Source organism: Phyllostomus hastatus, unplaced genomic scaffold, assembly GCF_019186645.2.
Source record: "Phyllostomus hastatus isolate PE091 unplaced genomic scaffold, TTU_PhHast_1.1 phas_contig_495, whole genome shotgun sequence".
NCBI lineage: Eukaryota > Metazoa > Chordata > Mammalia > Chiroptera > Phyllostomidae > Phyllostomus > Phyllostomus hastatus.
In genome coordinates this window covers 9618249-9640147 of record NW_025333895.1, presented here as the reverse complement: position 1 = coordinate 9640147, position 21899 = coordinate 9618249, and the positions used below count along the sequence as shown (strand labels likewise).

Below are 21899 nucleotides of genomic sequence, written 5' to 3'. Positions count from 1 at the left end.
CCACTGCCCGCCCCTGCCTGGGCCCCAGGACACTGCCCCACAGCCAGCCACACGGCCCCTGGCTGCCCCCTGGACAAGCTGCTTGGTTAGGCGTGCTGCCCTCAGCACCCGACCCCCCTGACCCCACCTTCCGGGTGTTTCCTCCACCCAGCCCCACCCCCGGTGCCTGCCAGCAGGGGCCCCGGCTCGGGCATCTCAGGGAGGCTGTCAGCCTGGGACAGCTGGGCCGCAGGGCCGGGCACTTCTCGCCCAGGTGTGTGTTGGTGACCTGCCCCTCTGGCGGGTGACTGGAGTGAGGAGGACCAGCTTGGGTGCCCAGCGGGGAGGCGTGGGGCAGGCCGGGCCCTTAGTGGTGGCCACTGGAGGGCAGGTGGCTGGGCACACAGGTCCCCTGTCCCATTGCCAGGCCGTGGAGCCCTCCCTCTGCTTCATGTGTCTCCACGGCAACCATCTCCGTGGTGACGGTGGCTGCGGGGAAGCTTGGGGATGGGGCGGAAGATGCCCGCACAGCTCCGCCCAGCCAGCCACGTGAGGGTGGCCCCGCTAGTCATGTGACTGCCGGCCCGCGGGCGGAGCAGACATGGGCTCTCCGTCCCCGCCGGCCCTGCCTTGGGCGCTGACCCTGCTGCTGGCGCTGGGGCTGCGCGGCCCGGAGGCCAGGGGTAAGTGGGGACCCGCGGCCCCTCCCCCGCTCCTGGTGGTCTCATCTGCTGAGCGCTGTGCGCTCCAGCCCACAGAGCCCTGGACCCCGACTTCCGAGAAAGCTACTTCGAGCAGTTTCTGGACCATTTCAACTTCGAGAGGTTTGGCAACAAGACGTTCCCGCAGCGGTTCTTGGTGTCAGGTGAGGCCTCGTGGGGACCCCCGGGCCCGGGGGGCCTGCCGCGCGCCTGACCCCCACCCCTCCCGCCTGCCCCCCGCAGAGAAGTTCTGGAAGAGGGGCGAGGGGCCCCTGTTCTTCTACACGGGCAACGAGGGGGACGTGTGGGCCTTCGCCAACAACTCGGGGTTCATCCTGGAGCTGGCGGCGCAGCAGGCGGCTCTGGTCGTCTTCGCGGAGCACGTGGGTACCGGCCGCGGTGGGGGGAGGAGGGCGGCCGCTGGGGGCGCCAGGGCTCGGCGCAGGCGAGGCCACGGCCCCCGTGCCGCCCGCAGAGGTACTACGGGAAGTCGCTCCCGTTCGGCGAGCGGTCCACGCAGCGAGGCCACATGGAGCTGCTGACGGTGGAGCAGGCGCTGGCCGACTTCGCCAGGCTGCTGCAGGCGCTGCGGCGGGACCTCGGGGCCCAGGACGTCCCGGCCGTCGCCTTTGGCGGGAGGTGGGTCCTCGCCGTCTCCTCTGTCTTCCGGGGACGAGTGGGCACCCAGCCCCGGGGCGACACTTGTGGTGTGGGTCTCAGACATTTCAGGCACCGCTTGGGGTGTGGGGGGCATGGGGCTGAGGGGGAGAGGGCCAGTGCTGGGGCGCAGCCCCCCACTCACGGGGGGTGGAGAGGCTGCTGCCGGAGTCGCCCCGGTGGGCGGGGTCTGGGAGGGAGCCGAGTCGCCCCTAGTGGGCGGGGTCTGGGAAGGAGGTCCGCAGCCTCGACCCCGCGCGTGCCCCCAACAGCTACGGGGGGATGCTCAGCGCTTACATGAGGATGAAGTACCCCCACCTAGTGGCGGGGGCACTGGCGGCCAGCGCCCCTGTGGTGTTGGTGGCTGGCCTTGGGGACGCCTACCAGTTCTTCCGGGACGTCTCTGCGGTGAGTGAGGAGGGAGTGGGGGCGGGGGAGGGGCTCGGGGTCCAGCCCCAGCCGCAGCCGCAGCCACAACCACCGCTCCCTCCTCCAGGACTTTGAGGGCCAGGGCCCCAAGTGTGCCCAGGGCGTGCGCGACGCCTTCCGGCAGATCAAGGATCTGTTCCTCCAGGGAGGTGAGGCCACGCCCCGCCCCTCGCACCCCGTCCCCCCTCGCCGACCAGCAGCCTCCAAAGGCCTTTCCTGCCCCCTCCCGGCAGCCTATGACGCGGTCAGCCAGGCCTTCGGCCTCTGCCGGCCACTCTCGGGCTGGAAGGACCTGGTCCAGCTCTTCGGGTTTGCCCGGAACGCGTTCACCGTGCTGGCCATGATGGACTACCCGTACCCCACCGACTTCCTGGAGCGCCTGCCCGCCAACCCCGTCAAGGCAAGGCGCCTGCGCCCGTGGACAGGGAAGGGCCCCGGCTGCCCGGGGCGGTCAGTGCCGGCCAGCCTGAGGGCCGGGCTCCGCTCTGCTGCCTGGGACCAGGGAAGGGGAACCGCGGGGGCTGCAGGTCGCCAGGGGGGTCCCTGCTGAGGCGTCCCCCCCCGCCCCCCCCGCTAGGTGGCCTGCGACCGGCTGCTGAACGAGAGCGGCAGGATCGAGGGGCTCCGAGCCCTGGCAGGTGCGCCCGCCCCTCTGCCCTGGGCTGGTGCAGAGACTGGGGGTCCTGCCGTGGGCGTGAGGGCGGGTGGGCTGTGGGGGCGGTCCGGGGGACCTCAGGGCCCAAGACACTTCCACCATCACCTTGGGCAGGAAATGCCCATCTCCTTCCTGTCCTGGCCTGGGGTCGCTGCTCCCTGGGGGCTGCAGGAGGCCCCGGCGGGGGGGGGGGGTGGGAGGCACCAGTGCACACCCAGGGGCCCCCCTGCTCCCGGGGCCGAGGCCCCAGAGCCCTGACGCCGGCAGGGCCCCTCCGAGCGGCCGGCTCCCCTCCCCACAGGGCTGGTGTACAACTCCTCGGGCGCGCAGCCCTGCTACGACATCTACCTGCAGTACCGGGCGTGCGCGGACCCCACGGGCTGCGGCTCGGGCCCCGACGCCAGGGCCTGGGACTACCAGGTACCAGGGGCGGGACCACCGGGGGCCACCAGGGACGGGGTGCTGGGGGGGTGCCTGCCCGCCCACAGGCCTGAGCACCGCGGGGCCCGCAGGCCTGCACGGAGATGAACCTGGCCTTCTCCAGCAACAACGTGACGGACCTCTTCCCCGAGCTGCCCTTCACCGAGGAGCAGCGCCAGCAGTACTGCCTGCGCACGTGGGGCGTGTGGCCGCGGCGGGACTGGCTGCGCACCACCTTCGGGGGCGCCGGTGAGGCTCGGGGGAGCGGCCCTGCCCGGGGCCGGCAGCTCTGCGGCTCGCCCAGCCTGGGCCCTGCCCGGTCCCCGGCCACTTGCTCTGTCCTTTCAGACCTCAGAGCTGCCAGCAACATCATCTTCTCTAACGGTGACCTGGACCCCTGGGCCGGGGGCGGGGTGAGTCGGGGGTCTCCTCGGGCGGTAACTGTCCTCGCAGGGTCCCCATGGGGGTCTGTGCCTCCTCCCTCCCCCTCTGCCCTCCGGTCCTTTCCCTGGCCTGCCGGGCCCTGCCTGTGGCCCCTTGTCTGACGGGACCCGCCAAGGCCGCACAGCCACCTCGAGTCACTGCCCTGGCTGCACCCCAGGGTGGGGGGACCCCTGGTGGGGGGACGTGTGGGCTGTGCCGCAGGCTGGGGCCGCCTGCCTGGAGCTCGCCCCTCACACGTGCTGGCGCCTCCGGCCGACACAGATCCAGAGAAACCTGAGTGCTTCCATCCTGGCGGTCACCATCCGCGGGGGAGCCCACCACCTGGACCTCAGGTGCGGCCCTGTCCCGGCGGGGGCACTGCATGCGCCTGGCCTGGGCCCACGGCTGGACCTGGCGGGGGGCCTTGGGGGGCCCCGGCCAGCCTGCCCACCGAGTGTCCCGCCCCTGCCTGCTCCACAGAGCGTCCCACCCGGCAGACCCCGTGTCTGTCCTGGAGGCGCGCCAGCTGGAGGCCACGCACATCCGCCGGTGGGTCGAGGCGGCCCGGCGGGAGCGGCGGACACAGCACAGTGCTTGGAAGGCCGAGGGGCGCGCCCGCAGCTAGGACCGGAGGGCTCGGGGGCACCCCTGGGTGGGGCCCTGGCTCAGGGAGGGGGCCCGGCCAGGCCCCACGGGGGAAGAGGGTGTGGACCTGTGAGCATGCTGCCCCTCCCCCATCAGCCGTCGGCCAATAAAATGGTCAACTCGGGGTTTGCTGTTTGGGGTGACGGGGGTGGGGGGAGCTTTCACGTGGCCAGATAAACTGTGACATCAAACTCCAGACCGATTCCCCACCTGCTGTCTCCCCTCTCCCCGGTGTCACTGGCACCCAGGCGTGGCTGTCCCTGCGGATCTGCCCCCCCCACCCCCCAACCCCTTGAGCATCTCTGCGGCCCTGAGTGCGGTGCGGAGGCTGCCCCAAGCCCCACCTCAGGGTGGACGCAGGGGCTGCCCAGCCCAGCCGCACACTGCGGGGCCCGAGGGAGCTTGGTGTGCCCTCTGACGGGGTGCCCTGCAGGGCGGGCGGCCGGCAGCCACAGGGCGGGGCCAGAGGCCACTGGTCCCAGCACAGGACCTGCAAGGCTGTCGCCAGAGCCCCCGCGTGTGGGGACCGGCTGGGGGCACGTCTGAGTGCCCAGGCGGGGCGAGGCCGGAGCCTTGGCCTCAGCACAGGCACGCTGGGCCCTCAGGGAGGCCCTGGCTTCTCAGGTGGGTTTTCCTGGACAGGAGGTCACCTGGGCAGGGGAGCCCAGGTCTGCCTTTTCTGCGGAGGCTGCCCAGGTCAGTCCTAAGGGGCAGGTGCTGCAGGAGGGGAGAGGCATGCAGAGGGGCAGCAGCAAGGGCCAGGCCTCAGTGGACAGGGCGAGGTGGCCAGCCCAGGGCCCCCAGCCCCACCCAGGTGCTAGGAAGCGGGCTCCCGCACAGACACAGGACACTGGTCAGAGAGGATTGGCTTTATCCCGACGGAAGGCCACTCCGCCAGGTAGTCTGGGAGCAGGGGCACTTGGCACCCACCCTCCAGACCCTGAGGGATCCCTGAGTCCATCTCACACATGGCACAGCCAGCCAGAAGCCCCGGCCCAGCGGGGTCACAGACGCCTCCCAGGACCTTGGGTCGGCACAGGGTCACCCGCCAGGACCCCGAGGCAGAGCTGCACCCGTGTCCTGTCGCTCCTGCCTCTGCACACAGCGCAGGGGGCCCAGGACCTCCACGAGGCCCGGGAACCAGCCGACAGGACGGTAGAGCTATAGGAATGTAACTCTCCATTTGTAGTTTCTCCAGAAGGAGGGGGCACTGAGGGACTGGATCCCCCTGAACCCCAACACTGGGTTCTCCCTCCTAATGGCGTCCCCACGGAACCACAGACAAGAGGCCCACACTGGGGCAGAGCACCTCCCGAAGCCAGAGACCTTGTGGCCCAGCTGCCTCCTGGCCTGTCACCAGCCGGGCCCAGGGCACGTCCAGCCGGCTGGCAGGCACCACACGGCCCAGGCCTGAGAAGGGAGGACCTCCAGGGCCAGGGTCCTACAGGCAGGCACCCTGGTGTGTAGGCAGTGCCAGCCGCAGGGCGGCACCCACATAGCAGCCGCGCCCTAAACGGGGGCCCAGATGGGCAGGGGGTGGGCCTCGGTGTTGAACACGTAGGCGTCCAGGCTGAGCAGGTCGGGGTCGTCAGAGAAGAGCAGGTACAGGTACTTGAGCGTCTCTCCCAGGAAAAAGCTCTCCATCTTGTCCCTGGGCTGGGGGTTGCGGGGGTCCTGGACGTTGCTGATGGAGGAGTAGCCCCCAGAGGCGACCTGAGAGGACCCGGGGCCGTGGCATCACCGCTCGGCACAGTGCCGAGCGGGCCGCCTGCCAGAGGCACGCCAGAGTCCCCCACCTCACCACAGCACGCAGGACCCCGAGCAGGGCCTGGGCTGGGCGGCAGTGAGGCCCACAGGGCGACTGGCTGCCCTGAAGTCACTTGTGGTCGCCCCGGGTGACCAGCAGCGAGCGTGGCCTCCAGAGCCTGTGGCAGTCGCCCGAGGAGCCCGGAACCCACTGCCACACACACCAGGCAGCAGGTCCTGGGCCAAGGCTCCGACGGTGAGGGGGGCAGCCGGGCCCGAGCACAGTGGGGGGCACCCGGGTCTGGCTGTGTCTTGGGGAGCAGGGGCCCCGTGGCCACCCCAGGGGACACAAAGCTGCCCAGACTGTGCAGAGGGCCCGGGAGGGACCCGACTTGTGCGTGTCTGCACTGCAGGGACCCTCCCCAACGGGCTGGCCCCTCGAGACTGGGGGGGAGGGGACACCAGGCGGGAGGGCAGCGCAGCTCACCCGCGTGTAGGTGTTGAAGCTCTGGAGGATCTCCCAGCCCCAGTCCTGGTACTTGCGCTCCCCCGTGAGGCGGTGCAGGTAGAAGAGGCTCTCCACCGTCTCCGGGCGCAGCAGGTTGTGCCTGTCGGCCGGCTGGGGACACGGCGCCGCGTGAGGGCCTCGTGCCAACCCTGGGGCCAGCCCCCGCCCTGCCCGGCCCCCGCCCCGCCCTGCCAGGCCCCCTCACCTTGACCTGCACGTCCTTCTGGCCCTCCTGTGCGTGCAGGTTGAAGTGCGCGATCTCGGGGCTCAGCCCCGTCTCCATCTGCCTGTTCATCTGGTAGCAGGTGTCCATGAGCTCCCGGGCCAGGGCCATGTGGTCAGCGGGCAGGCCGTGGTGGGCTCCCAGGGCCAGTGTTCCTGGCAGGAAACACACCAGGTGGTCCTGAAACGGAAGGGTCTCCTCACCACCACAGAGCCAGCGGCCACACAGGGTCCATGGGCCCAGCGCTGCCCCGACGCTGTCCAGCCCCCGCACCCCAGGGGGACCCTGACACCCAGGCGCTGCACGGGGGTCCAACTCGGGCAGAGACTGAGCTGGTGGGACACCCGCATCCCAGGGAGCACTCCCAGCCCGGTCTCCGCCCCGTCCAACCACCAGGGGGCGCCAGCTGCAGCAGGCAGGGTCACGGTGGCGGCCGCCCAGGCCCACAGCCCATGTCCACCAGGTGCCGCGAGGTCCTGGGCCTCCCCTGGTCCAGACCTGGAGCCCCAGGGTGGAGGACCCGAGGCCGGGCCCGCCCAGGCCCGCCGGGCCCGCGCTCACCATCTTGGCGCTGAAGCGGCCGTGGGCGAGCTCGCCCACGAAAGCGAGCTTGCTGGGCTCGGACCTGCGCAGGAGGTGCCTCTTGATTCCCTCGACGGCCTCCAGGTAGTCCTCCAGCAGCCTGGGGGCCGAGCGGCAGGGCCCGTCAGCTCTGCCCCGGCGGGGGGCACTGGGGCGGTCAGAGCTGTGCCCTCTGCCTCCCCCCACAACAGGGCCGTTCCTCTCACCCCCCCGCCCCCCAGAGGCCCCGGGGCTCTCTGACAGGTGACCGCCAGGTCCCTGCCCCGGCAGTCGGCCAGAGCCACACACCCGTGTGGGTCATGTCACCCTGGGCTGGGGGCGGTGGGCAGGCACCTCCGGGTCCCGGACGAGGGTCTGCGCGGCTGGGTTTTCCAGGCGGGGGCGGGGGGTGGGGGGGCTGCCTCAGGGACAGCGCTGTGTACCCCCCAGTGACGTGCGGAGGGCGGCCCAGGAGTCCCGCCGCCTCCCCCCCAGGAGGGACCAGCGGAGCCGCCCCCGTGCCCCCCCCCGCCCCCTGCCAGCCCAGACCCCGCCCGGCAGCAGGCCGGGGGCCGGCAGGTCCGTGCTCGCCCTCGGTGCTCGCACGGGGCCCCCAGGGGAGCGGGGCGGGCGGCGGGGCGGCCTCACCGCGCGTCCTGCTTCCCGCCCTGGATCCACTGCTTGAGCAGGTACTCGTAGTAGCTGTCGGCCCGGGCGCCCAGGGTGAACACGCCCATGTGGGTGAAGAGGCCGCTGTGCGTGTTGATGAACATGGGCACCAGCCCGTCCTTCTTGCCCGACAGGGAGTGGACGCGCCGGGTCACCTCCTCCGCGGCCTCCTGGGCACGGGGGGGAGCGGGCGGGTGAGTGGCCCAATGTGAGGTTTCCTCCCGCCTCACCGCCACGGACACTGCTGCTGTCGGCAGCGAACATGAGCCCGGGGTCTGGTCCGGGGGCCGCTGCGGTGCCCGGGAGACCGCTGGGCGGGACGAGCGCAGGGAGACCAGCAGGACACTGGCTACGCCGCCAGCGTGCCGACATGCCCAACCCCAGGCAGCTGTGACAGAGGCGGCCACGGCCACAGACATGCGGCCAGGGGGACCCGGGGCCACGAGAGCCCTGCGTGAGCAGCCACCAGCCCTGCCAGGGTCCGGAGGTCACGCGCTGGAGCGGGGCGTGGCCGGGGCGGAGGCTGGGCGGCGGCGAGGAGAGGAGACGGGCCCCAGAGAAGGAAGGGCAGGCGGCGGCCGCGCGGGAGGGACCGGGGCTGACGGGCCAAGCCAGGAGCCCCCGGACGCGTGGCCGCCGCACCTGGAACTTCCGGACTCCCGTGAGGCGCGAGAGCTCCCGGAACTCCAGCTGGATGCTGGTCACCTCGGCCACCGTGCTGTCCGACGTCCACCAGGGCGGGTGGGCCACGCCGGTGCCGATGTTCACGTCCGAGTAGGGGATCTTGGAGGGCGTCTGGAAGGCGGGCATCAGCCGGTTCCCGAAGTCCTCCTGGCGCACACACGGCGGGGGTCACCGCTGTGGGCTGTCCCCAAGGGGCCGCGTCTGCCTCTCGGGACGGGGACCCCTCACTACCCTCCCCCGGCCCGTTACAAGGCCCAGCCCCCACAGCAGAGCCGGGAGCTGGGAGCCGGGAGGGACGTCCCTCTGGGCGCAGCGGACGAGCTGCATCGGGAATGACACCCCCCGCTCCCCGCCCGAGACCCAGGTCCCCGGGGGCCAGGCGCTCACAGCTCTCTGCAGGAACAGTGGGTCCCCAGACAGGTGGTAGGCGCTCAGAAGCCCCCCCAGGATGCGGATGGTGCTCTCAAACAGGTTCACGTCCACGTCCTTCTGGAACTGCAGCTTCCGAGACACCCACCTCCTGGCCTCTCCGAACTCTGCGGCGGGGTGGGGGGGAGGACATGCCCGTGGGTCCCAGCGCCCCACGGCTTCCCGCGGGGTGACATGCTTTCTCCTGTCTCCCCAAGGGGGCAGAGGCCCAAACCCCCAGTCTCCCGTCTGAGCGTAAACAGGCCAGCGTGCAGCTGGGGAGCCGCCCCTGGCCGTGGGCACGAGTGGCCGACAGTCCAAAGCTGTGGCACGAGGACCCCGGCACTCGGGGACAGCCCCCTCCCGGGGGACGTCCCCTCTGAAGTAGCCACCAGCGCCCGCTACCATCTGCCCCCCGCCGCGCGGCAGTGTGGGCCCAGGGACAGACCCCTGGCGCCGGCGGCTGTGCCAGGCCGAGTACCACCTCCCCCCACAGGGCCCTCGCTCGCGTCCGGCGGGGCCCGCACAGCTGCCCGCAGCGTCCCCACACGCCAGGACAGGAGGCTACGGGAAAGTGCCCGCGACCAGCTCGCCCCCTCCGTCACCTAGAGAAGGGCCACCCGGCCGCCCGCTGGAGGGCACCAGGTACCTTTCTTCAGGCCCAGGATCCACAGGGTGTCCAGGGAGTCGATGAGCGTGAGGCCGAGGCCGAACCACTCGCTGAAGGACCTGGACACAGGCTTCAGCTCGTCGTGGCCCCAGGCGAACTTGCGGTACCCGGCCCACGCATGGCGGAAGGCGTCGATCACAGCCTTCTGGCGCTCGTTGGGGGAGGCTGGAGCGGGGGAGCAGGTCAGGGGGACCGGGGCCTGGTCGGAGAGGGCGGAGCCCCTCCGCAGCCCCCGGGCAGGGACGCTGGTGACCTGGGGGACACGGACCAGGCGGCGGTGGCGGGCAGGAAGATCCGCGGCCAGCACGGGAGGCCAGACCCTCAGGGCCGGACTCGGCTGCTGAGGTGGCGAGGCCCTGGGCGTCTCACGTGGCAGCTCGGGCTCGTGCCCACCTGGCCCGGCCCCGTCCACGCCACCCTCTGGGGCACCCCCTCGGGGCCACAGGGAGCACGCGGCGAGCAAAAGCGTTCGACACCGCAGCCAGGCACACGGTGGCACTGGCTGTGTTGGCAGCGCAGGTGTGGGCACATCCACCGTGACAGGTGCTGGTGACGGGGACCAGCCCGTTCCTCCCTCACGAGCCCACGCCTGGCATCCTCCGGGAGGAGGGCCCGTGGGGTGGGCACAGCGAGGCCCCTCTGCAGCCTGCCTGCCGCACCCACCTCACCCCTGCCGGGGGTGCTCCCCACACAGGCAGGGCCACAGAGGTGCGTGTCCAGGAAGCCGTGGCACCGACATCACACCACGTGTCCTCTGCGGGGGTGGGGGCCTCCCCTCGTGACACCCACGCTGAGCTGTCCCTCCTTCAGGCCACACAACCGCTCTGTGTCCCCACAGGCCCAGCTGCCAGCCCCGGCTCTGGGCTCCCCCGTCCCCCCTCAGAGGAGTGCCAGCACCCAGGGGGCCCCTGACTCCTGGGGTCCGAGTGCACGCACCCACCCACCACCTGAGGCCCGCAGGCCTGGGGGTGACACTGAGGGGAAGCCCTGGCTCCACACCCCCAGGCCCCTCTCGGACCAGACACGGGCAGGAAGATGGGCCTCCCACACACATACACGCCTGTGGCCACAGCCCTGGACACGGGACAGTGTCCAGGAAACACCTGCAGCCACCAGGCTTCTGAAGAGCATGCAACCCTGAGGACCTGGGCCCACCTGGGCGCTGAGGGACAGTCAGCCTTGGGGGGAGAGGCAGCGCTCCGCCCCTCACCCCACCTGCTCACATGCGCGTCCACACGCCCTCTGTCTGTCGGGAAGCCCAGGTGGGGCCCTGACGGGCGCAGGTGTGGCCTTACCCATGTGCTTCAGAATCCGGGGGCCCCACGAGGAGGGCCTGCTGGGAGCCTCTGCCCTCCTGGACGGGAGCTCGGTGCCCTGCTCCGGCTCTATCACGGACCCCCGCCAGCTGCAGGGAGAGGGGGGCCGTCAGCCGTGCAGAGGCCGGGACGCGGGAGCCCGTGGGGGCCGCCCGGCTGGGCCCAGCCCCGCTCCAGCCCCGACAACCAGGAGACAGGACCCCCCACCCCGCCCTGGGGGGGCGCCCTGAGGACGGGGCAGACTGCCTGCTTCCAAAGGAAGGTGGGCTCAGCCAGGTGCTGGTTCCCCTTGTCTTTCAGGGAAGAGACGCCCAGCGCAGCGGCCCCTCCGGTCTCCTGGAGCTCAGACCCGCGTCTCCGGCAGCAGGTACCTGACGACCGTCCTGGGCGGGTTCTGCTGCTGGTGCGCCTCGTCCGCCGCCGCCTCCCTCCTCCTGGAGCCGTCCTGCCTCCTGCCCTGCGAGTCTTTATCGGGGGCTCTGATCTGCAGGTTGGGGGGGCCCCGCCGGGCGTGCCTCTGAGGCTTCTGGACAAACACAAGAGTCGCTCATGAGGAGAATTCAAGTGCCTCGAGCTGCCCCTTCCTGCCCAGGCCTCGCCGAGTTTCAGCTCCCCAAACAAACCGAACCCCAGCCTCGGGCAGCTCCCTGGAGCGGGCCCTGCCCCCGACCCCACCCAGAGCCTGGGGGTGCTCCTCAGCCGGCAGGACTGCAGTCCAGTGCCCCGTACTCCAGGGGCCGCCCTGACCACGCGCCCAGGCCCCTCGGGGGTGCCTGCTTTCGTTCTCACAGGACGTGAGTGTGGGCCGCCCGCCCGTTTCCGGGGTCCCAGCTGGCCCTCGCAGTGGCCCCAGGAGAGCAGGGACGGGCCTGTGTGGTTCACCACCTGACCCAGGCTCTGGCGCCCAGCAGCTGTGCAGCCGAGAACGAAAGGAGAGGGTGTTCCCCCTTCCTCCCCGGGCGGCATCCAACCCGCCCAGAGGAGCGGGGCTGGCACACCAGACAGACGGCGGGAAAAGGCCCCTCCCCGCCTGGCTTGGACACTGCGCACCGATCCGATGGTGCTGGGACTAAGCCCGCTTACAGCCCCCCACGCAGCTCAGGGGAAGTACCTGGGGGGGCCGCACAGGGCCGTCCCCTGGGTCGGCGTCTGCCTTCTGAGGGGCTGGCAAGATGGGCAGGTTTGCTGGCCTCGCTCTCTGCTCTCCTGCCGACCTGCCACTCGGGGCTAAACAAGAGAACCCGTTTGACTCAGACGTGCCACCTGGGCCGGGGCACACTCGGGTGCTCTGTGGAAGGTGCCTACGCAGGTGCTGTTTTTAACAGAGGACGCCCCGAGGCCCCGGGAAGTCGCCCAAGCGCACCCGAGAACGTCCACGGGGAACCAAGCGTTCTCGAAGCACCTGGCCGTCTCTGCCCTCGGCGGCACCCCCGGCCCCAGAGGCTGCTCCTCTGTTTCCTCCGCAGAAGGTGCCCAAGGCGACCCACAGCGGCGCCTGCGCTCCTCCTCAGATCAGCGCGCTCTGCGCCTGCGCCCGCTCCGCTCCCTGCCTGGCTCCTCCCAGACTCGGGCCAGCGTGCGTCACGAAACCCTCGGGACGCGCCTGGAGCGAGCGTGCGGCCCCGGGGCAGAGGCTGGATGCGGCCCCACAGAGGACACGCAGGGGGCGGGCAGGCAGGGAATGTCACGGTAACATCTGTGTTCTAACGAGGAGCGGAAGGCACGCCGTGCCCCCCTTTATGTGGCTCCCCTGCCCACTCCTTGCCCTTTGTGGCTCCGGGGGCTGGTTCAGGCGGAAGGCAGGGTCGCTTCCGTCCAGCCAACCCCCGGGGGGTCTGAGGCACTCAGGAGCGGGTACCTTTCGACTGGTCAGCCACGCTGATGTAGGACAGCAGCCCACAGAGCATCAGAAACGCCAGGATGAAGAGAATCACATTCCGCTGCAATCTCGACAGCTGCTTCCATTTCTGGGGCGGCGGGGTGGCGGGAGGGGGGGACACGGAAAGTGACACTTTTTACTCAAAATAAAATGGAATTCTCTTCCTCTCTGACAAACTCTGTGAGGTCAATGAGGGACTCGGGAGATCCAGTGTGCCGCTATATTGTTTCTGCACTGGGCGCAGTTCCCTCGCAGCAGGGTGACAGGCTGGGGCCGGACTGCAGGGGACAGAATGCCCGGGGACAGGTCACAGGGGAATGGAAGCGGACGCAGGGTCCACTTCTGTCCTGCACACGGACGGCGGAGAACGGCTCCGCAACGAGCGTTCGGGCTCAGGCCCCCACCCCGGACCGGCACCTGCCCGGACGCGGTGTGTGGACGCCCCACGGCCTGAGACCCCCAAACGCCCCCGAGGGCGTCAGAGGGGCTGAGCTCATGTTCCCGGCGTCCGCACGGGGGAAGAGCTCATCCAGGGAACTTCAGGTGCCCGTCCGGGGCGCAGAGGACAAGACCACACGGGGGCCCGCTGGGGGTGCGGCGGCCCCGCCCGGCGCCCTCCCCGGCCCAAGCCGCAGAGCCCGGCCCGCGGACGGCGCCGCTGGGACCAGCGCCCCCTGCCCGGGACCGGCGCGCCGGGCGGAGACCCCAGGGCCTGCGGGACCGACCCTCACCCGCCAGCACGAGCGGCGCCGCTGGGTTTTGCTGCCGTCGTCGCTCTGGCCAAGGCTCAGCGTCACCGAAATGAAGTCCCGGTGCGGCGCCGGCGGCGCCGGTGGGTACATGACAGCGGTGGAGAGGGCCCGCGGGACCCCACCCACAGGTGGCGTCAAGAGGCCGGGAGGTGAGAGGGACCGGAGGCTCGGTTCTTCGCACAACAGCGGGCAGCCATCTCAGCTCCGACAACACCCCGCCCATCGCACTCACAGCCAATGCGCGTGCGCCGCGCCCTCTAAACTCTACTACGCGTGCGCCTGGCTTCGCAGCCCCTGCAATCCGGTTAACGTTTAAAGGCACCTGCCTCTCCTCGCTGCTGCGCCTGCGCGGTGACCTCACATCCGCGACATAGCGCCCTCCAGCGCCTGCGCGCCAAGTGTGGGCGTGGCCTTGACTAGGAGCGGGTTTGGACTGGCCCTCGGGGGCGTGGTCCCCCGGCTTCCCGGTCATCTGCACCCACAGCCCGACTGCCGCAGGTCCTGTGGTCAGTGGGACCGGCCGCTCCTCCCTGTTGGAGCCAGGCCGCAGAGCGGGGTCCCGTGTAACCGCCACAGTGACCGTCCCCATCCCGCGCTGGGTTTCCACCGATATGACACGCGGTCTTGGGGGCGTACGGCGGTTCTCGTGGCAGAGCCGCCCGGTGCAGCCGGGGCCTGCTCAGCGCAGGACCTGTCTGGATGTCTGCGGGACTCCCCGCCGCGTGTGCCCCTGCCCCGCACCTGGCTCCTCTGCACCTGCCCCAGGGAGCTCCTTGCTCCCTTGCAGGGGCCATCTCTCAGGCCCCGGCGGGTCTCACCCCACACACAGCTCTGCGGGGGGGGGGTTCTAACGCGGCCCTCACTCGTCCCTCACTGCACAACCAGTTACCAGGGAAACGGTGGCATCTGCTGCAGGATGCACACGCCCGTGCGCGGGCCGGTCCTGGAGAGCTGGTTCAAGCGGCAAGTTCTGCGCCTAAGCCCCAGATGCCTGACCCACTGAGTTGTTGCAGGTTCCCTAGACCCTGGGAAGTAGGTGGGGAGAGCAAGCAGGAGCGGCTTCCTGACCGACCTGCCCGCCCAGAGCGGCTGCGGCTCAGCGTGCGGGCTCCAGCCCTAGACTGACACCACCCGGTGCTGGTCCTGTGACCGAAGGGAGGCCCGGCCGCCTGCCGCCAGGAAAGCCAACACGTGAAGGAAAGTGGTTTGTTCAGATGCCGGCCACCTGGAAGATGGGGGCCTCATGTCTCAAAGCCTGTCTCCCCCTCTGTGAAGACAGGTTTTATAAGGAGGGAGAGAGGAACAGAAGTCACAGGAGGAAGTTGAAAAGTTCCCTACATGGCAGCGTGCACAGTCCATCCCAACAAGGCGGGTGACGGTCCCGGGTGCGTCATCCTGGCTCCATGGATGGCGGTCAGCACATCCCGGGGGGTGGGGGGCCAGGACGCTTGAAGGTCACTCTGTGTCTTTTGAATTTAGTTCCTAGGGTTCTTACACGAACGTGCTGTTCATCTACAAGCGGTGTGCTAGAGCCAGCATTTACAGACACAGTGTAAACGCACGTGGGAGTGGGCTACAGTTCCCACTGGCGCTACCAGCCTGTGGCCCTCCAGCACTCACGCCGCTTCAAGACTGCATTCTGCAGGCCGGGGGCCAATCGCAGCACCCGGTGTTTATTGGCAGCCCTCCATCCCCCCGCCCCATGCATGAAAAATGAAAAATCAGGTCTGGCAGTATTTCAAACACAGTGACTTCAGTAGCAGTTGTCTGGGGTTAGACTTGGGGTGGGGGGCTACAGAGGCAACGTGTCTGTGTCGGTGGGACCATCCGGCCTCTGCAGTGCAGAGGGGACACAGGACGCACATCCGTGTGAAGTGCCTGGGCACCTCCGTGTCCTGCTGTGGTGGCACCTGGTAACTGCGCATGCTACAAACAGTGCAGGAAACAATGAGGGGAGCCTGGGACCTCGGTGCCATTTGAAACTTTATATGAAGATACAATTATTCAAAAACAAGTCTTTAAAAAGTGAGCTGTTTCAATAGTTCGCCCAGCAAACTACAAAAGAGACTTCTCAGTGTTCCCGTTCCGGCAGTGGGGGGCACTCCAGGCACTGACCCTGGCCCGGGACTCCACCGGGTGGACCTGCCTCTGCCCTAGGCCCCCAGCTTGCCTGGGGAGCAGCTGAGGAGAAGCCCCAAAGGCACACGGTTTGGTTTTGAGGTTTACAAGAAGCTGGGAGACCTGGGCCTGGCCCCAACTCCGCCATCACACCCAGGCCGGGAAGCGTGGGTGCAGCCAGGGTCTGCTCCAAGCCCCTGGAGGGACCAGCGGCACCTGAACCCACCGTCCTGATAACACCTTTGCCCTGAGGAAACCAGTGGGTTCCCTGCGGGCGATGGGAGGCAGTGGAGGGGAGGGGCAGGCGACCCGGTTTAGCAGCAGGCTGCACTGTACACTGCTCTTCACATCAGTGGGAGGTAGACGCCCCTGTGCTGCGTACCGAAGGGGAGGTGGCGCTGGGGCCCGGGGCAGCAAAGCCAGGACAAGAGAACAAACAGGGCCCACTGGCTCCCCTCAACCCGGACCAGGCTGCCGGGGGTGGGGGGGGGGCAGGGAGGAGCCATGGCCCCAAGTGTGGAGGCTGCACCCCCGCCCGCCACAGAGCAGGGAGGGGAGTAAGCACCAAGATCAGAGCCACCCGCAGGCTGGAGAAGGGGTGGCGCTCCCCATCTAAATTCCAGGCAGTGACGGAAGGAGGCCGGGGTGCTGGTCCCACTCTGCCTGGGGGGAGCTCAGCAGCCTGAACCGGTCACAGACGGGGTGGAGGGGCTGAGGCCTGGGAGACAACATGGAGAATTCAGCCGTGGTGCGCAGGTCCAGCCTCTCGGTGCGGCCAGCCCCTTGTGGTGATGAGTCGGGCGGCCTCTCTGTCGGCCTCAGTGGGCGGGCTGGCCCTTGACGCCAGCCCCGTCCCAGGCACTGGGGCGGCTGCCAGGGCGAGGGGAGCAGTCCCTCTGTAAACCAGGAGTGACGGAGCGAGTCCGGGCTCTTCCTTCCGGGTCCCACGGTCCAGAATGGCACGGCAGCCTGCTCTCCTACCCGGGGCCCCGGGCCAGGGCCACGTCCACACCCCTGCAGACCCTGGGGGCCGGTGGGTCTGGGCGCCAGTCAGGGACCCAATGCCCTGACCCCGTTCTCGTCCAGGATGACTGGGGACTGGAACTCCCGGCCTTGCAGGTACGCCTCCAGACCCTGGAAATGAGCCGAGTGTCCCTCTCTTGTCCCCAGGCTGGGGTCCTAACTCAGCCCGGAGCTGGGGAGACACTTCCAGGGGCCTGGGTCACATGCCACCTCCAGACCACAGGCCAACAGGACCACCCCCCGCCCCCCGGCCCCGGGGGCCAGTTCAGGCCAGAGCTTCCCCAGGGGGCCAGCACCCCTCTCTCCGCAAGGCTTGCCCTCTCGCCGCTCCCAGGGCCTCGGAGGGCTTCACCAGTCCCCACACATCCTGGGAGTTCCTCCGCAACCAAAGGGCCCATTCACCCCACGGGTAAAGCGAGGCCGAGCTGCGACTTTCTACCCAAGCACCCACCTCTCCCCAGAGCGCCTTCCTCAGCTCACACAGCCTGACCCCGGGAAAACCCCACAGAAGCCCGGGCGGCCAGGGGGCTCTCACCTCTCCACAGTAGGACACCAACGGCGAGATCTCGCACACGGCCGGAGGCTCTTCACTGCTGGGCAGGCTGAGGAAAGCCCCTCATCAGCCTCTACGGGGGCGGGGGTGGACCCCGGGGCCCGACCCCAGCACCACCCATCTCGGGGGCTGGCCCTGTCCTGGCCCAGCAGGCTGACCGCCACGCCCCCGGCTGCCCACACTCCTCTTCCCGGGAATCTCTCCCACGGGACCCCGGAACCCCGAGCCGCCACCCTGCCCCGGCAGGCTCCCCTCCCCGGAGCCTGCGCCATCAAAATGTAGGCGGTGGCTGCGAACACCGGACACGTGGAAACCCAGCGTTCTCCCGTCCCGGCCCTGAAAAGTGACCCCCTCCTCGCTGCTTTCCGAACACCCTACCTGGTTTCAGAGCTTGTGAATGAGCCAGATGGGGGTACAGTGCCCCCCAGCCCCCACCTTCCCTAGGACCCTGAGCAAAGCTTGAGGGGGCTGAGCCACAAGGCGGCGGGGGCGGTCACTGCACGGCCGAGCTGGGCACACAGCCACCTGCTTGGACGACGGCACCCGGGGCCCGCACTCACCCGGGCAGCTCGGGGCCCCGGGCCCCGTGTGCATCCAGGAAGCGGGCCCCGGCCTGCAGGGCCCAGCGGTAGTGCTGGGCGAGCAGCGCCCGCCGGGCCGTGGTGGGGGTGTCCCGGTCGGCTGAGTCGGCGTTCTTCAGAGGGGAGAACTCCTCGTCCCGCAGCACCTCAAAGGCCACGAAGTTCCTGGAGAGGACAGAACTGGTGACCCGCCACGCTGGACCGCAGCCCCTGGCCCTGGCAGGTGGGCAGCAGGCCTGGGGGGGCCCGCAGGTGCCGCCTGAGGTCCTCCCTCCTACGGCCGCCAGTCAAAGCCAACCCCAAAGTGAGGCCCAGATACCCCAGAAGGCCCTGCACCCCGACCTGGAAACGGCAGGCGGAGGGCTCAGAGAGGCCAGGTGGGCCCCTAAGTCCACAGCCCCTGCCCGTCGCTGCCCTCCCACCCTCAGCGGGGCCTCCTCCCCGAGTCCCCCACTGTGAAGGGGCACTCCCACGGTGTCCCCCAACCACAACCTCCGCACCCCTGCCCACCTGGGCCTCAGAACCGCCCCCCCACCCCGAGAGCAGGAAAGGAGACGCGGAAAGAGCAACCGCTGCCACTCACTCGGCAAACTGGAACACGTCGAAAACGAACTTCTCCATCTTTATCCCGTTCGGCGTCAGCGGCTTCACCAGATTCCCCTCCTCGTCCACGTACGGGACCTTCTTCACGGCCACGTGTGGCTTCAGCAAGGGCTCAAACTTCCTGGGGGACGGGAGGGCAAGGGGAGGCAAGAGGCGGTTCAGACCGGGTCGCCCAGGGGCCCAGCCGGGCGGGGGGCAGGTGGCGGATGGCCCCGAAGGACACCGGCTGGTAGGAGCTGAGCTGGGGCCGTGGGAGGCACAGGCACCTCATCCCTGCCCAGGGGCGCCGGCAACGGGGCGGAGGTGGTGCCGTGGGCCACGCCCCAGGACGTGCAGGCCGGCCTCACCCCTCAGCCTTCCAGCAGCTGCCCAGCCCTCCGGGGCCTCTGGCTTCTTTCCACGCCAAGAACCTTTCTCCACCCCAACCCACGTACAGTGCCTCCCCGGAGCACCACCCCACTCGGGCCAGCCTCCGGCCACCGCTCACCCGGTGACCTCCTGCAGGAAGCGCCGGGTGAAGAAGTGGTTGCAGATGTTCCCGGCGCCGTAGAGCAGGCCCCCGTCGGGCGCGCGCAGGCTGGCGGTCTCGGGGCTGATCTCGCTGTACTCCACCACCTGGGGCACTCCGTCCACCTGGCACACCACGCCCACAGGCTCCTCGGGGTAAGCCTTTTCCACCACCTGCGGCCACGACAGTGAGGCTGGCACGGCTGGGTCTGTCGGGGGGCCCTGAGGTGCTGGAGGCGCGTCTGGGGCGGGGCAATGCAGTGGGGGCGGGGCAATGCAGTGAGGGCGGGGCTGGGAGGGGCAAGGCGGTTAGGGTGGGAGGGCTCACCTTGGCGCCACAGTCCGCGCCTTGCAGCACGCAGAAGCCAATGAAGGCGGGGTCTGCCAGCCGCACCAGGATGTTGTCCACACAGTACACGTGCACAAACTCTACTCCTCGGCGCTCCATGTCCTCTAGAATCTGGTGGTCCGCCAGCGCGCAGTACAGGCCCCCGTTGCCGTCTGCAGAGAAGGGGTGCGCCTTGTGAGGGCTGCAGCCTGGCCTCGCCTAGCTACTGGGGCGGGGGCGGCAGCGCTGGAGGTAGGAAGCCCCTTGCGGTTGGACCTTGAGCCGGAAGGGGCTCTCTCACTGTCCCAGTAGTCGCGTGTTTATGCCACGTGACAGACAGAAATCAAGGCCCGGACAGGGGAGGGCACTCTGCAACCGCACAGCCTCCAGGAGGCACATTGCGGCCTGTCCCAGGCCTGCTGCCTGTGCTGGGGCGGGGCCTACCTGGGGCCATGGCAACCTTGTCTTTCCGCTCCAGAATGGCCTTCCCGTCGAAGGTCACAACAGGCAGCATGCGCTGCTCAAACAGGACCACGTTGTCGGGGTCCAGGTGAAAGAAGTCGTGCTGCTTGAAGAACTCGGCCGTGGGCCCCAGAGTGAACTCACTCGTCATGACGTACCTGCCGAGACAGGGGAGACCCAGCCCGCCTTCAGGAGCTCCGACAGGGGCTGGCATCGGGGTCCGGTCTGGGTGGATGCTGGATGCCGTGCTGGGGCTGGGGTTCAAATCTTGGTGTGGGGCAGGGCTGGGGCTACATGGGGGGACCGCTCCGGGGCCAAGGTCACGCAGAGGGGACACACCAGGGCACTGTGCAGCGGACTCCGTGGCGCTCACTGGCCAGCTGCTGCACCCGCCGAATCCGCTCAGCCTGCAGCTGATACAGAGTCTTCCGGCTGGGCAGCCCCACCTGATACATGCCCTTGGGGTAGGCCACGCCCAGGCGCGTGCCCTGCCCACCCGCCAGCAGCAGCACGGCCACCTTGTTCAGGGCGATCTGGCGGAAACCTGGGGGCGAAGGGTGCCGTGAGGAGGCGCCGGGACCCGCCACACTGCCACCCTTCACCTCTCGGGAAGGGAAGCTGGTGTCTGGGACGGAGACTCCTGACAGCCCCCGGACGGCCTAACCTGGCCCTGACCCTGCAGAGGTTTGGATGGCGTCCTCCTGGGTTCATTCCCACCCTGGGCCCTTCAGAGGGAACACAGGGGACAGGAGTGTGCTCAAGTGTGCAAGGGGTCCCCTGCTGCCAGTACGCCTGGGGGCTGGGCACTGGCCGGCCATGTGTGCGCGGGCACTCAGCCTGGGAGCGTCTGGGGTGGGGGGGGGGGGCGCCCCACCGCGGTCCCAGCTCGTGCGTGTGAGAAAGGAGACTGCACGTGGACCAAGCCAGCGCGGGAAAGGGCTGAGGGTGGGAGGGAGTGGTGGCAGGAAAAAGGAGACAACTGTGCATGAACCATAATTAAAACAAAAACAAAGCACTGAAACAAACGAAACTCCTCCAAGCACTGCATCTCCTCTCACCCTGCTCTACGGGCCAGGCCCCTTCCGGCGGCCAGGAGCGCCCGCTGCCGGGACACCCGCCCCGCCCCGCCCGGGCCTCCCGACCCCTTACCTTCTTCCTCCCAGAGTCGCCGTCTCTCCGCGTCGCTCCGGCTCACGCTGCCCACTCGCTCCGGGGGTAGGGGACGCAGGCGCGTGGCCAGGTCGGGCGGTGGGCCCGGGGGACGCGCACAGGCCGCGGCCGCGCGCTGGCAGTGCTCGCGCAGCGCCTCGGGCTCCAGCGACTCCAACTCCGCCAGCAGTGCGGCGCGCGGCCCCGGGCGCCAGCTCCGCGCAGAAGCGCAGGAGGTGCTCCTGGCCCACGCGCTGCAGCCGTGCGCGCACATCCTGCTCCGAAGCCATGTCGCCGTTGCCGCTGCTGTCGGCCCCCTGGGCACTCGTGACCCCTGCGCTCAGACCGGCATCACGGGACCAGGCGGGCGGTGCTGGCCCTAGCGCCCCGCCCAGGCCCTGCCCCCAAGCTCCAACCTAACTGAGGCCTCAACTGCGCCCCACCCACAGCGCCGGATCTCTGGGGTCCGGCTCAATGCAGTGGGCGGAGGAGCCAGAGTCTGCGCCAGAAACGCCTGAGGCATGGGGGTTGGGGTACTTCGAGTTGGACAGCCCTTCTCGGCAGGTTCTGCAGCTCCCCTTTCCCGGGAGCACGTGGACTGACTGCAGTTCAAAAACACCGCTTCTGCGCTGGATTGAGCGCCGGCCTGTAAACCAGATTGTCGCTGGTTCGATTCCTGCTCGGAGCACGTGCCCGGTCCCGGTGGGGGGCGCACGAGAGGCAACCACACGTTCATGTTTCTCTCCCCCTCTTTCTCCCTCCTTTCCCCTCTCTTTCTCCGTCCCTTCTCCTCTCTAAAAACAAAAGTAAAATTACACAGCACCCCCTCTGCCCACTGCTCTGGATGGGGCGGGGGGGGCGCACCCGGGGGAAGGCTGGGATCTGTCCTGCACGCAGCCACGTTTGCACGTACCGAGACGCCTGGCAGCAGGGACAGCAGCCCTGGAAGGGGGCAGACTCACAGCTGGGCTGGGCTGCAGGGCACGGACCGCGGACCGCGTCAGCAGCAGGGCTGGCTGTCGGGATGTCCCCAGGCCCCAGAAAGCCGCCCTGCGCCCTTCCCGCTCCGCCTCCTCCCCACTGCCGCTGTGACCCGAACCGTTCCGGGGCCGCCCCCGCCCTGCCTTGCTATTAGAACTACCGGGGTTTAAAATATTTTGCTGTTTATGACCTTCCTTGTGACAAATACGCAAGTATTTTCGGTCGTCTGGGGACAGAACTCCCTTTTAGAAACTGGTCTCATCGAGTCT

At 69.3% G+C, this 21899-nt stretch overlaps 3 protein-coding genes across 3 annotated transcripts; 1 reads left to right on the top strand and 2 right to left on the bottom strand.

Moving 5' to 3' along the window:
* Positions 1–527: 527 nt before the first annotated feature.
* DPP7 (dipeptidyl peptidase 7) lies at positions 528–4033 on the top strand. The gene is made up of 13 exons (XM_045846261.1): positions 528–662; positions 731–844; positions 924–1063; positions 1156–1319; positions 1610–1745; positions 1834–1915; positions 2000–2166; positions 2344–2404; positions 2723–2841; positions 2934–3090; positions 3190–3254; positions 3547–3617; positions 3745–4033. Exons 1-13 carry the CDS (start codon positions 581–583, stop codon positions 3887–3889), a joined length of 1503 nt encoding a protein of 500 aa, XP_045702217.1. The 5' UTR covers positions 528–580; the 3' UTR covers positions 3890–4033.
* Positions 4034–4763: 730 nt separating this feature from the next.
* On the bottom strand, positions 4764–13543 carry MAN1B1 (mannosidase alpha class 1B member 1). The gene is made up of 13 exons (XM_045846487.1): positions 13305–13543; positions 12553–12661; positions 11806–11921; positions 11066–11220; positions 10674–10783; positions 9358–9543; positions 8688–8836; positions 8259–8447; positions 7596–7786; positions 6948–7068; positions 6369–6566; positions 6143–6274; positions 4764–5622 (listed from the first exon to the last, which is right to left on the bottom strand). Exons 1-13 carry the CDS (start codon positions 13413–13415, stop codon positions 5419–5421), a joined length of 1971 nt encoding a protein of 656 aa, XP_045702443.1. The 5' UTR covers positions 13416–13543; the 3' UTR covers positions 4764–5418.
* A 1747-nt stretch (positions 13544–15290) lies between these two features.
* Positions 15291–21090, bottom strand: UAP1L1 (UDP-N-acetylglucosamine pyrophosphorylase 1 like 1). The gene is given in 10 exon segments (XM_045846541.1): positions 15291–16577; positions 17002–17068; positions 17580–17765; positions 18184–18324; positions 18691–18884; positions 19039–19211; positions 19483–19658; positions 19840–20044; positions 20650–20857; positions 20859–21090. Coding segments are annotated over 10 exon segments (1515 nt in total). The 5' UTR covers positions 20940–21090; the 3' UTR covers positions 15291–16493.
* Positions 21091–21899: the final 809 nt, after the last annotated feature.

Excerpts from the sequence above, each read along its gene's own strand:
- DPP7 (XM_045846261.1), top strand. The coding sequence starts at position 581 with ATGGGCTCTCCGTCCCCGCCGGCCCTGCCTTGGGCGCTGACCCTGCTG. Across the intron at positions 1,916-1,999 it reads GGATCTGTTCCTCCAGGGAG|CCTATGACGCGGTCAGCCAG; the intron begins GTGAGGCCACGC and ends CCCTCCCGGCAG. Across the intron at positions 3,255-3,546 it reads ACCCCTGGGCCGGGGGCGGG|ATCCAGAGAAACCTGAGTGC; the intron begins GTGAGTCGGGGG and ends CGGCCGACACAG.
- MAN1B1 (XM_045846487.1), bottom strand. The coding sequence starts at position 13,415 with ATGTACCCACCGGCGCCGCCGGCGCCGCACCGGGACTTCATTTCGGTG. Across the intron at positions 8,837-9,357 it reads GATCCTGGGCCTGAAGAAAG|AGTTCGGAGAGGCCAGGAGG; the intron begins GTACCTGGTGCC and ends ACCCCGCCGCAG. Across the intron at positions 7,069-7,595 it reads GGCGGGAAGCAGGACGCGCG|GCTGCTGGAGGACTACCTGG; the intron begins GTGAGGCCGCCC and ends CTCGGCCCCCAG.